At 33.6% G+C, this 14,936-nt stretch overlaps 1 protein-coding gene across 3 annotated transcripts in view; it reads right to left on the reverse strand.

The window, feature by feature from the left end:
• stk39 (serine threonine kinase 39) overlaps nucleotides 1–14,936 on the reverse strand; it is an 89,889-nt gene that overhangs the window by 73,064 nt on the left and 1,889 nt on the right. For all 3 annotated transcript variants that reach the window (XM_067409824.1, XM_067409826.1, XM_067409823.1), the window contains exons 2-5: nucleotides 10,037–10,149; nucleotides 5,603–5,711; nucleotides 5,163–5,304; nucleotides 3,063–3,118 (exon numbers count right to left, since the gene is read on the reverse strand). In XM_067409824.1, the coding sequence (XP_067265925.1) occupies nucleotides 3,063–3,118; nucleotides 5,163–5,304; nucleotides 5,603–5,711; nucleotides 10,037–10,149 (420 nt within the window). The remainder of the gene's footprint in view (nucleotides 1–3,062; nucleotides 3,119–5,162; nucleotides 5,305–5,602; nucleotides 5,712–10,036; nucleotides 10,150–14,936) is intronic.

The raw sequence follows: 14,936 nt of genomic DNA on the forward strand, positions 1-14,936 counted from the left end.
CCAATCGATATTCCAGAACTAGATCAGCCAGTTTCCCTCCAGGGATGGAAAAAGCCCCATTCAGGAATTTAACACTTCTCCACAGCACGATCAATGTATCTCAGGCCTGTTTGTCTGCTCTCCTTATGTGGCTCTAACTGACAAATTCATAAAACAAAAATGTAACAGAGAACAAAAGTGGAGAATATATTATCATTTATTAATCAAACCATAATTAACTTTATAGAAAGAAAAAAAAAAATAAAGTGGCTTGACTGACTGATTAATTCACTGCTAGGTTATTGCTTTAATAGTTAGCATAATTAAAGTTAATTACCATGGTTTAATCTCTCTTAAGGCCCATAAATGTTGCTTTTTAGAGTGACAACCAATATTAATTAAAACAGGATTTTTACAGCTAAAGAAAGCTTCATTACCTCATGGCTCTAAATAACCTCTCTAAGGGCTGAAATAATTATGCGACTGAATATTAAGAATGGATTGGTCAAAATCAGTAAAGAGCAACAAAGAAATTTAAAATATTTTGAGTCATACATCTTTTGTGTATATAATTTTATGTTTTCCCCTGAGGTCCATTTATAAAGTCATCTATCTCACTCTTACTATAAAGTAAAATTCATCAGGTCAAACGTTCATCATGTTGCTAGCAAGTTTTATCATGTCGTTACCATGTCTTAGCATGTGTCTAGCATTAATTAGCATTTTGCTAGCATGTTTTAGTACAATGCCAACATGAATTAGCATTTTATCATGTTGTTACAGAAGAATTAGCATTTACAAGCATGCCTTACCAAATTGATAAAAGGTTGCTAACATGTTTTAACATTTTGCTAACATGTTGCTAGAATGAATGAGCACATAGCTAACATGTTTTAACATATTGGTAATACGTTTTAACGTTATTAACGTGTTTTAGCACAGTTCTAGTAGAAATTAGCATGTTGCAAGTATTAATTAGTACATTTCTAACATGATTTAACATACTGTTAACATGTTTTAAGATGTTAACATGAATTAACACATTGCTACCATATTTTAACATGCTGATAGCATGTTTTTACATGTTGCTAACATGAATTAGCATGTTGCTAGCATGTTTTACCATGTTGTTAGCATTTAACATATTTTAGTTTGTTTTTGTTTTAGTTTTGTTTTAAGATGCTGCTAGCATTAATTAGCATTTTGCTAGCTTTAATTAGCACATTGTTAACATTAATTAGAATGTTAACATGATTTAACACATTGCTAACATTAATTAGCACATTGCTAGCATGAACTAGCTTGTTGCTATCATGTTTACCATGTTGCTTACATGAATTAACATGTCGACTTAATAACTTATAAAATAACGACTTATATAGTGATGGCCGATTTCAAAACACTGCTTCAGGAAGATTCGGAGCGTTATGAATCTTTTGTGCCGAAGCATGATTCAGATCGTGTGTCAAACCGCCAAACTGCTGAAATCACGTGACTTTAGAGCTCCGAACCGCTGATTCGATACACTGATTAATTATGCTCCGAAAGCTTCCTGAAGCAGTGTTTTGAAATCAGCCATCACTATATAAGTCATTATTTTGTTTTTTTTTGGTGCACCAAAAATATTCTTGTCGCTTTATAATATTAATATTGAACCACTGTAACCGACTGTAACCACTGTAATTCACATGAACCGATTTAAATATGTTTTTAGTACATTAATGGATCTTGAGAGAGAAAATGTCATTGCTGATTATGAAGGCCTCACGGAGCCATCGGATTTCAACTAAAATATCTTATTTTGTGTTCCAAAGATTAACGAAGGTCTTACAGGTGTGACAGAATTTTCATTTGGGTGAACTAACCCTTTAACAAATTGCTAACTAGCATGATTTAACATTCTGCTAGCATTTTTTTAATCACATTGCTAACATGAATTAGCATGTTGCTAACAAGTTTTAACATGTTGTCCTAAGCTAGTTGCTAGGCTTTGGTAGTGATAGATACTTGGTGAATTAAGCTTAAATACACTGCCCTCCAAAAGTTTGGAAACGCCCAAGAAAAGTGGGGTTTGGGACAATATTGGCATAAATCCTTTCTAATTTATGATAATTTTGCACTGATAATGGACAACACAAACTACGAAAACATATTTTATTATATAAACAGTTTAAACATAGAAAAAAAAAAAAATTACATTTTCGATTCATCAAAATATCCAGCATTAGCAGCTATCTGACCTAAACTGGGTTCTAATTGGTTCATTGTATTCTAAACTTAATTGGCAATCAATTGTTGAAGCTATTAAGGCTTCAAATTACAAACCAGTAACCAGGCATCATAGCTGGAAAAGGGGCATGTCTGACTTTGACATGTATATATTGCCATTATTATGTAATCAAAATGAAAATTGTTATTGCTGTTCTTTAATGATAATGTCAAGTTACTGTAATGTATTTGCACCAAAGGATTTATGCTCATATCGTCCAAAACCACACTTTGCCAGGGGTGTTTCCAAACTTTTGGAGGGCAGTGTACTCTTGGATGTATAGCCAAAATAATTAAACGGGCAGGTTTTTTTCCAGCTGTTTCTTCAAGACATGTATGTAAACACTTACTTTGCATGTGAAATAAGATAAAGCACTTATTTGCAGGCAGCGGATTTGTTGTCACGCCAATCTAACATTTAACTGTTGGTGGTTTATTGCTGCGTTCAAGCCATGTCATAATTACCATAGTCTCGAGATGACAACATGGTTTTATTCGGAGCTGTTCACATCCTCAGAGTGGGAATTATGCATTTCTATGGCAACACAATTAACCCTGAAATGAATCTGCAGTGGTCAGGTGGTACATCGATCACGTGGTACAAGTAGGAGCTCTCAGAAAATTCCCATCTTACAAGCTGTAATTATGAGCTCTATGAGTATGTGAACACTTTTTACAAGTTGAAATCTCGTAATTATGGTAATTACAACATGGCTTGATCACACCTTAACTTACTAAGACAATACAAAAAAGAACAAAACATTTCAGAAAATCTACACATTTCAGCAAAGTCAAACTCAAGCAAAGTTACAAACCTGCAATCTGCACCGATCCATCTTCTCCCAGTAGAATATTACCAGCCTTCACGTCCCTGAGGTCAAACCAAGACAAAGCACATCCATGTCATGGTTTATTATAATCTTAAACATTAACAATAATGCCAGTGGCTGAAGAATGAATCCGCATGTTTATGAATTTTTCAGACCATTATTACAGCAGTGATGGCCTGGAGGGAGAAGACCACATTAGTATTTTTCAGCACTTAACATGCAGAGGAATTTAATTAAAGCATATTTTACAACTAGCCTCACAAAACTAGACGTTTGACTGTCAGCATAATGTCTGGCCCACTTTGCAGCTTATTTGGACCGAGAGTTGTTTATTTAAACAGGAAGAGACAACCTGAAATGCATGTGAAATGACCATCCATAGATCAATTTGTCATTTATGGCTGGGGAAATATGAAATCAATACTGCAGAAAATGTGTGTAAACTTCATCAGTATTAAATCCAAATGTATCTCCCTCAAAATATAATTCAGAAAACAAAGTGAAATATGCAGTTATGCTCATGAATGTCCAGTTCACTTGGTATTTACTTAGTAGGGGTTTAAAAAAAAAACAAAATCTTGAGAATCTTTCAAAACGTTGATGCCACTAACCTGGAAAACAAGTTTTAAATATGACTGAAGCAAATGGTCTGTGATTGGAAGGGAGTTACATAGTGGAATATTGACAATAAAAGATCAATTTAAAGGGATAGTTCAACCATAAATGAAAATTCTCTCAACCATTGGTTCTTGCGGAAGCTCAAACATGCTGTGTAACACAAGAATGAACCTCATTAGTTCTTGCGGAAACTCAAAAGTGATGCGTAACACTAGAATGAACCTCATTGGTTCTTGCGGAAGCTCAAACGTGATGCGTAACAAGAATGAACCTCATTGGTTCTTGCGGAAGCTCAAAAGTGATGCGTAACACTAGAATGAACCTCATTGGTTCTTGCGGAAGCTCAAACATGCTGTGTAACACAAGAATGAACCTCATTGGTTCTTGCGGAAGCTCAAACTTGATGCGTAACACTAGAATGAACCTCATTGGTTCTTGCGGAAGCTCAAAAGTGATGCGTAACACTAGAATGAACCTCATTGGTTCTTGCGGAAGCTCAAACATGCTGTGTAACACAAGAATGAACCTCATTAGTTCTTGCGGAAACTCAAAAGTGATGCGTAACACTAGAATGAACCTCATTGGTTCTTGCGGAAGCTCAAACATGCTGTGTAACACAAGAATGAACCTCATTGGTTCTTGCGGAAGCTCAAAAGTGATGCGTAACACTAGAATGAACCTCATTGGTTCTTGCGGAAGCTCAAACGTGATGCGTAACAAGAATGAACCTCATTGGTTCTTGCGGAAGCTCAAACGTGATGCGTAACACTAGAATGAACCTCATTGGTTCTTGCGGAAGCTCAAACATGCTGTGTAACACAAGAATGAACCTCATTGGTTCTTGCGGAAGCTCAAACTTGATGCGTAACACTAGAATGAACCTCATTGGTTCTTGCGGAAGCTCAAACGTGATGCGTAACACTAGAATGAACCTCATTGGTTCTTGCGGAAGCTCAAACGTGATGCGTAACACTAGAATGAACCTCATTGGTTCTTGCGGAAGCTCAAACGTGATGCGTAACACTAGAATGAACCTCATTGGTTCTTGCGGAAGCTCAAACGTGATGTGTAACACAAGAATGAACCTCAAACGAACATGCTTGAGCTTCCGTTTACCATGACTGATGTGTGAGTTGATGAATGTTTTTATGTGAATAAAAGCCTAAATTAAATCTGCTCAGTGTATAAAGTGATTGGGTCTCTTCAGAAAATTTGCACTAAACCGCTCAATTCATATGGATTAGGTTTACAATCTCTTTATGAACTTTTTGAAGCGTCAAAGTGGTAGCTGCATAGCTGTCAATGGAGGTACAGAAATCTCTCAGATTTCATTAAAGAGATCTTCATTTGTGTTCCAAAGATAAAACAAAACTCTTACAGTTTTGGAACGACATGAGGGTGAGTAAATGATGACTGAATTTTAATTTTTGGATGAACTATCCATTTAAATGATTGATTTTTCCTTACCTGTGAATCTGCCCGTTTTTGTGGAGATAATCTAATCCCTCCAGTACTTCCTTCAAAATGGTTGCTATTGTGGATTCATCTAGGACACCGTTTTTATGCTCTCCTTTGTTGAACGTGTGCTTTATGATGTCTAACACTGATCCTGGATGAATAAAAAGCATTGTAATCACACAAAACACCCGCAAATCTACAAAATATTCATGCATATAACACATACAGTGGCCACAGATAGTATTTGGACACACAAACTGTGCATTAGATAACATTATCAAATCAACTGACATTAAAAACACAACCACACTTCTCAGGCAAAACATTAAAAAAAATAAGCTTGTTTTAAATGATAAAACAATACATAGTGTTGAAAATGAATACAACAAGACTTTGTGGTTATAAAAAACATTAAGGGATCATGTCCATAGTTAACTGATTTCTCTCACCTCCACTCAGGAGCTTCATGACGAGCCAAAGTTCATCTTTCACAACAAATGAAGTGTAGTAGGTGACCACGTTTGGATGGTTGCACTGGCTCATGGCTTGAATCTCTTTCTGTGGAGACAGATGGAGGTGTCTAGCTTTACAATGCACATCTTTAATAATGTCCATGTGCTTTATAATGCATGCACATCAACATGATTGCAATGGTGGAAACAGAGAGAAAATACCAATTCTCATTCTAATATAATATAATATAATATAATATAATATAATATAATATAATATAATATAATATAATATAATATAATATAATATAATATAATAAATATAATATAATATAATATAATATAATATAATATAATATAATAAATATAATAATATAATATAATATAATATAATATAATATAATACTGTGTATAATAATGTATTTTCCCATAAATATATTAAAATGGTTTAATAATATGTATGTAAATGTTTGTGGTATTGTTATATTGACGTATATACATGAAAACGATTACTAAAAAATATTTTATTTTTTTATGTATTTTTAAAATTACATTTAAAATACATCTCTTGAAACTCATCTTTGATAATCCAAATGACATATTTAAAGTTTTTTTCCTGTTAAAAAAAAAGTCATCATGCCTTAGTTTGAATGTAACTCTACACCCTTGCTTCATTTAGGATATGCAGATCCATAAATATGCAAATAAGTAAATGTTATATGATAGCAAGTGGAAATATTAGTTTAATTTAGCCATATATGTTTGACTCAGAAGAAGAAGAGCGAATTATAGAGGGTCAGCTACAAGTTGATGCATCATGGTAATGCGTTTTATGTATCATTCTCCACAATGTCGGACACATAACGGTAACTGATATGATTAATCTTAACGTTATCAAACAGCTAATAATGTGTTGCTAATGTTGCACAAACCATGTTCCGATTCACCATTTCACAGTCAGACAGCTGCCTTCTAACAATCAGTAACTTTAGAAATGCTTTGAACATCATAGAAAGTCAGTGGAGAAAAACTTAGTTCATTATAACAATATACACATAATTCACCCGCTATATTGCTATGTACCCCATGTTTTTTCTGTCCTCTCTTATAGGTGGTCTTGTGCTTACTGTGGAAAAGCCACTCCCCATACTGTGAAGGGACTGGTTACATGTTTGTGACTGTTTTTCAGTTTATTTAAAAGCAGAAATCATGCATGAAAATGTGCAGTAAAAGCTGTTTTGCTTGTGCAAGCAGCTCAGCAACATACAACCGATGAAGTAATTTCACATGTTCCAATAATATAAGGCTTTACCAAAAAACCTGCAAGATTCAAACCTGAAGAAAATTGAAAAAGGCCATTACATATGTACATCTGGGTTCAGCATAAATTTACACAAACCCATATTTCTGTGTCAGCCAATTTGAGAGTAAATCTGAGTGATGTTTATAGCAGATTCCCATCTCCGGGAATAAACTTGTTTTCGTGGCAGAATAGTCATTAATCAAACCATCAGTTTCCAATTTCACTGCACCAAAACAAAGATCAATGGAAAACAACTCAGTCATGAGTGTCGGAGTGAAAGGCCTGCTGGGTGTGAGTGTGTGAGTGTGTGTGTGTAAATGATTACAGTAGGGAAAACGCACTACGAGAAAAGCATGAAACGTGTGTCTCTGACAGATATGAAACACATTCATGAGAAACTAGGGCAGTCACCACTGTGAGTGTTGGCTAATGATCAATTATCCAACAAATAACTGTGATTAATGATTTGATTGACTTTGGAGTTTAATGCACATGCACATTAAGAGACAGATTTACTAACAGCTTGCGCCAGCACAAACCCTCTTTTGCATTACAAAAAAACTACAAGACGTGCAGTGAACAATTAGCGCTGAAAAGTCATTGACACAGTTATTTTTGCAGCTGATTTTATTGGAAATGCATTTGTAGGAATTCCCTATTCAGACGCAAAATTTATGGGAGGAGAGTATTTAAATAAATCATGTGAGGTGATTTACTAAGGTTTGCGCTAGTCAATTTAATGGTATTTGCACCATTATTTACCGCCCAAAAAAAACATGTCTTACTGCTCTTGGTAGATGGTGTTGGTCATTATGGAAATGATCCGACTGCATCTGTGTTCTTTAATCTGTGCGTCATCAATAGATCACGTGCAGAACTTTCCACTCCCATCTGCACTTTTTTGGAATTGCGCTCTCACGCTAATTTTCCCCGTTTAGTAAATCTGGCCCTAAGTCATTTATTCATTCATTCAGAATTATTAAATGTGAAGTGTGTTGAAGTCATACAATTTTCTCAATAGGGAATTTATGTTTAAAAAAAATAAAAAAATAAAAAATAAATAAATTAAGACAGACACCGCTTTTAGGTTAAACAATGACATATGCCTCTCAGTGTTGGGTAGATTACTTAAAAATTGTAGTCGGTTACTGATTCCAAATTACATGACAAAATTGTAGTTAGTAACAATCCATTACATTACATATTTAAGGTAATATAATTTTGATTACTTTTGTTTATGACATTGATATGAATAGGAAAATCTTGACATAGACATACAAAAAGAAAATATATTCCAATCTTTGTTATCAACAACATGAAGTGCATTTAATATTACATTATGTCAGGGTTTCCCAGACTGGGGTTTGTGATGGAACTGGAGCAGGGGCGTTTCCTCCGAGGAGGCAAGGGAGGCAGTGCCTCCTCAAAAAAATAGGATGAGAAAATAATCCATATTACATATAAAACAACACAAATATTACAAATTATGACATTAAAAAGAGCGCAAGTCACTCGTATTTCTAAATAAACGCTGCCCAACAGCGACACCTGCAGGTAAAGTTACAGCTGGAGTCATGCCTCCCTTTCCACTCATAGAAAACCAGAAAACCGGCATGCGGTGGGTTTTGTGGGGGGTAATTGAGAATGAATGGGGAAAAGTCATGTCAAGAGGAGGCAATGTCTCCATCGTGCTATGATTGGATGTAATTTGTTATGAATGGATATGATTGGTTTGTGTGATAAATCCCGCCTCTCGTTGACGTGCACGTTCCGCGCGTCAGTTTGAATGAACAAATGATGGCGTCAATGGGAAGACTAATTGAAAAGTAAGTAAACAGATTACTCAGTTAGATATCACTGCTTTATGTCATGTCAAAATCAAACTTGAAATGGACTGAAAACATGATGACTGCGGGTTTTTTTTTACTAATATTTGCACTAGTCAATTTACTGGTATTTGCACCATTATTTACCGCCCCAAAAAAGCATGTTCTAAACCAGATTTTAATTTGCGCTGCTCTTGGTAGATGGTGTTGGTCATTATGGAAATGATCCGACTGCATCTGTGTTCTTTAATCTGTGCGTCAATAGATCACGTTCAGAACTTAAAGAGTAATGCACATTAATTTACATTGATTCATAAAAAAATAAAAAATGTGCCTCCTCATTTCAGGACACCACTGCACACCACTGGAGGGGGGTAGCGCAAACCTTAGTAAATCACCTCACATGATTCATTTAAATACTCTCCTCCCATAAATTTTGCGTCTGAATAGGAAATTCCTACAAATGCATTTCCAATAAAGTCAGCTGCAAAAATAACTGTGTCAATGACTTTTCAGCGCTAATTGTTCACTGCATGTCTTTAGTAAATCCTGTAGTTTTTTTGCAATTTGTTTGTTTGAGCAGCCTGAATGAACCAGGCAGAATAGTACTGGATCAACCAATGACATGAGCCTGTCATCATTTGGTTATAGAAGTATTTTTTGCATTCATTATCATCATTCATTATAGCTAACAAGTAAATAAATCACAAAGATTTTAAATTAAAATAAATAATTTTAAATAAAAATAATAAAATAATAAAAATAATTTTAAAAAATATATAAAAATATATATTTTATTTAAAAATATATATTTTACTAAAAAATATATACAAATATATATTTTATTTAAAAATATATATTTTACTAAAAACAATATATAAAAATATAGATTTTATTTAAAAATATATATTTGCTTACCTGCATGACATTTGACCATTAACAAACATCAGTGAACCGTGAACTTCATTTTATTATTTATTATTATTAAATGAAAGGTTGTAAAGTTGTGATTTATCTGGGTTAGTTTGGCTCTTTATTTAATATTATTTTGGAATGCTTACAATGAATGATGATAATGAATGGAAAAAATACTTCTATAACCAAATGACGACAGGCTCATGTCATTGGTTGATCCAGTACTATTCTGCCCGGTCCATTCAGGCTGCCCAACAAACAGATTGCAATTCACCTTTAATTCTTTTCGATTCCATATAATGTGTGCGTGTGTGTGTTTACATGCATATGCATGTGTATGGCAAAACCTGCATGAGTAGACACAGCTGTTTTTATGTTGTTCCTCACCAACAGCTCATCCATGCTGGTCTGGCATTTCTCCAGGTTGATTCTCTTGATGGCCACACGCTCCTGTCGTGGGCTACAAAGCGCTGCCTGGACGACTGCAGTGGCTCCGCTACCTACAAAACACAGTATACACGTCTCTAATGAACAAAGCACACGCCGTGTCAAAGACATTATTCTAGATGAAAGGCAGACAGTAAACAAGCCCTCTGGAAAATAAAAGCTTGTGCACAGCAGGTGCAGCTGATCATATGATGTGCTTATAGGATTGATAATAGACGTGGGTGACACTTTGATAAGTAGCTTTACAGTAAAGGAGACAAATTGCATGCTGTACTCGAAATGTGCGCGCATATTATTTGCATATCCAGCTATAAGAAAAAGTATTTGATGAATCTATGGATTTACCATGTAGGGTTGATCTGATCTTCAATCAACTCACCAGCAACAGACAAACATAGTCTGCAACGATTTCATTTCTTTACAAATCTCACTGTGTAAATTCATAGTGTGAGTGGAAAAAGTTTGTGAACCCAATTGACTGACCTTTGGCAGCATAACCTCTTCTAAACCAGTGAACAAAACAGTTTTAGTTCTGCAATATTCAGGCTGAGGTCAGGACTCAGACTGGGTCACCCAAGGTGGCATGTTTTTATTGGTTGTTGATTTATTTGTGTGCTTTGGGTCTTGTTTCAACTGGCAGACAGATGGCCTTCAGTCTCCTGCAAAATGTCCTGAATCTGATCAACTTGGGAATTCATTGTCTCATCAATGACAGCAAGCTGTCCAGGTGACTTTTAGCACACTTCAGACATGCAGTGATGTTTTTTTTGGGAAAGCAGTGGCTTCCTCTTGTGGTCATCTTGCATGCAGAAAGTTCAAAGCGTTGAACTTTCTCCATTTATAGACAGTCTGTTTTACCATCAGCGGATAAACGTCAAGGGTTAGGGAGATGATTTCGTAACACTTCTCAGCTTGCAAGTTAAACCGTTTTAATCTGAGGTGTTCTGAGATCTCTTTTGGTTTTTGAAAGTGTCCTAAACTGACATCCCACAATTTTGTGCATGCAGATTGATGTCCATGTCCAAATGTACATTTTTTAATATTTGTCAACGTATGATTACATTTCTACAGCGAAATAAGCATTGTAGGTATTACATATTTGCTTGACTATGTCTAAAGCTCACTCAAATTTGTTCTAGATCATTAGACATAAGCTCAAAGTAGCTGCATGAGTAATCATTAAAAGATTGCGATTTCATTCCTAAATGACAATGATTCTCCTGTGTCTATTAAACCTTTGACAAAATCACACCGGAACATTCAAATCTGCTTTTGCACTGCCACTAACCCAGAGAAAGCACTTGTCATTTAAATATGAAACAGGTATGAAACAGTTTTTTTTTGTTTTGTTATTTCTATGTTACCAATATTCAAATTATCACAAAAGTACTTGGATAAAAGTTTAGAGTTCAGATATAAACACTGATGTCTGCGGTAGCGATCAAAATAGAGCAAATCACCTTTTGAAAATAACTTGGCTCTTCAAATAATGATTGTATCTTTACATTATTACACCAGTAGGTGGTGACAAATGACTGTTAAATAATGTTTTTGTCATTGAATCATTAATTAAAGAGATTCGTTTAAAAATGCTGATTCATCCAGTAATGAAAAAAGTGACATATTTGAGTGAGTCATTGAATCATTCATTCAAACAGATTTTTTAAATAATTCTTTCAATTTAATTAAACATTTTTAAATAGACTCCAGCAATTAACATTTTGTTAGAACCTCTAGTAAATTACAATAATTTATTTAGTTTTTAGTCATGATCTCTATTTGAAACAAAAAAATCGTGATTCTCAATATATCCAGAATCATGCATTTTGACAGTATAATATGCGTAATATGGAGGAATAAGTCCCGCCTTTTAAGTAAAAGAGCCAACCGCCAATTGGTAAAGTCATCGTGTCACTGCTGCTGCCGTTAGTAGCTCCGCCGCCGAGTGAAATGACTTGCCTTAAAGGGACTTTGGCAGAAACTTCATGGGTTCACATAGTTTTTCATGCAACTGTATTTCAGCATTATAAAGGCCAGCTGTTGCCATTGTTTCTGAATACTGAAAAACCCATATTGGTTGACCACTAATCAATACACACAAACACACACACACACACACACACACACACACACACACACACAAATAGATGGCACAGGGATAAAACTAATATAAAAATTATATTATAATACAAAATGCATAATATAACATTCAGAAAGTTTGCTGTCAATAAGATTTTTGCATCATTTTTTTTTTATATTTACTTTATCAGAAATGGAGTAAAAACAGCAATGTTGTGAAATATTATTAATAATATTATTATAAAACTGTTTTCTTTTTGAATATAAATAAATGTAATTTATTCCTGTGATCAAAGCTGTATTTTCAGCATCATTACTCCAGTTTTCAGTGTAACATGATCCTTCAGAAATCATTTTAATATGCTGATTTGCTGCTCAAGAAACTCTTATTATTATCAATGTTGAAAACATTCATATTTTTGTGGAAAGCATGATACATTTTTTTCAGGGTTCTCTGATGAATAGAAAGTTCAAAAGAACAGCATTTATTTAAAACAGAAATCTTTTGAAATATTATAAATGTCTTTACTGTCACTTTTTTTTTTTCAATTTAATGTATCCTTGCTGAATAAAATAATTTCTAATTTAATTTCTTTAAAAAAAATCTTATTAACTAAACTTTTGAATGACTTATATACTGAATGAATATATTATATATATATATATATATATATATATATATATATATATATATATATATATATATATATATATATATATATAAATACTGACAACAATCAATCTATCTACTCAAAATGTATTAGACTGGATTTGACAGAGGAGGTCTGGTTGATCATATATTACACACTTACTCAACAGTCAGTAAATGTATAAAACTCCTTTGATAGCCAATTGCTGATTCACATTACATATGACATGATGACATGTCACATTTGTGACTGTAAACACACATGCACAAACACACGCAGTGCTGCTATTCACACTGCAAGAGTGTGCGCCTCTGCCAACTGCGGCTGACAGATAAGGAGGGGGTCCTGATCGCACATCGCACCGATTAGCAGAAGAAGGGCAGAGAAACTATACAGAAGAGCTCATGGAACTGACAGCATACAGCTTTAACATGCATCTCAACCTCACTGGGCTCAGAGCCATGAAGACGGGCTTCTGTGTTTCTCTGTTTGTTTATTTTGGGACCCACAAATCTGCAGGCAGTGGGTCCATCAATAGCAGGCCGACTCAAAGTAAACCAAACTTTTAGAGTTTTTAGAATGTAGCAAAATGTCAATGAATGTGGACGTTGTGTGTTTGCATATATTACACACACACACACACACACACACACACACACACACACACACAAATAGATAGCACAGGGATAAAACTAATATAAAAATTATATTATAATACAAAATGCATAATATAACATTCAGAAAGTTTGCTGTCAATAAGATTTTTGCATCATTTTTTTATATTTACTTTATAAAACTGCGGTGGGCAAGTTACTCTAAAAAAGTAATTCATTAGTAGCTACTAATTACACCTTCAACAGTGTAATTACATAATTGTACTAAAAAAGTATTGCACTACTCATTACTAATTACTTTCTAAATCTCATATTAACCTCAACCAGTTAAACAATACAAGGATAGACATGATCTGCTCTTTCAATTCTTTAAAATAAATTATATAAAATTGCATAAATTATTCTTAAACGGACCAAAGTATTTAAAGGTAAAAGGTTACATTAACATTAGATATTAAATTCTAATTTTAACTCCACTATTGTTTTATATAAAATTGTTCTATAGTCTATAAAGTATTTGATGCAATTATGTAATCCCTTACTTTAGTTTTTAAAGGGAAATTTATTTTGTATATATATAACTTCTTGATGTTGACCATGTTTGCAAAAAAACTATGCAAAACAGCAACCGCATAATGGTTTGCAATGATATAATTTTGCTGCAAAATCTTTAATGATTTATATAAAGTAAACATTTCCTGAACTGAAGCAACTTGGTTTCAAACTGAGTTTCAAATATGATCCATCAGGCTTTTGATTAATATTTATTTGTTCATCTCTCAATCATAATTGTATTGCATTGCATTATATGTTTTGTCCCCACAATAAAAACTACAGGGCTTTGATCATAAAACAACGCATTTAAAGGGATAGTTCACCCAAAAATGAAAATTCTGTCAAATATGGACAACCCCAACTGTTGGCTTACTTTTTTTAAATTAAAAAATAAATAAATAAATAAATAAATAAAAATAATTGACCCAAAACCTTTTTTTAGAGTGTATTATGGAAATAAAATACTATGGAAGTCAATGTGGTCCGTCAACTGTTTGGTTACTAACATTTAAAAAAAAAAAAAAAATCTTTTGTGTTCAGCTGAAGAAAGAAATTCATACAGGTTTGGAACAACTTGATAGTGAGTAAATGATGACAAAATTTTCATTTTTCCTTTAAATATCTTGTTAATAAATCTTATTGGCAGATACTGTAATATAGAGTGACATTTATATGCATTTTATGTAAGTAGTTTGTTATAATGCACTCTAAAATAATGAAACAATAAACATTTATTAAATTGCTTTTTAATAAATGTTCACCTTTTGATTATTATTGTTGCCTCTAGTAATTATGTATTAAGTAAGTATTAATTTACAACCTATTTTGGGTTCATTTTAAAGGGTTAGTTCACCCAAAAATCAAAATAATGTCATTTATTACTCACCCTCTTGTCATTCCACACCCATAAGACCTTTGTTAATCTTCAGAACACAAATTAAG

This window comes from Chanodichthys erythropterus, chromosome 14 (assembly GCF_024489055.1).
Source record: "Chanodichthys erythropterus isolate Z2021 chromosome 14, ASM2448905v1, whole genome shotgun sequence".
Taxonomy (NCBI): Eukaryota; Metazoa; Chordata; class Actinopteri; order Cypriniformes; family Xenocyprididae; genus Chanodichthys; species Chanodichthys erythropterus.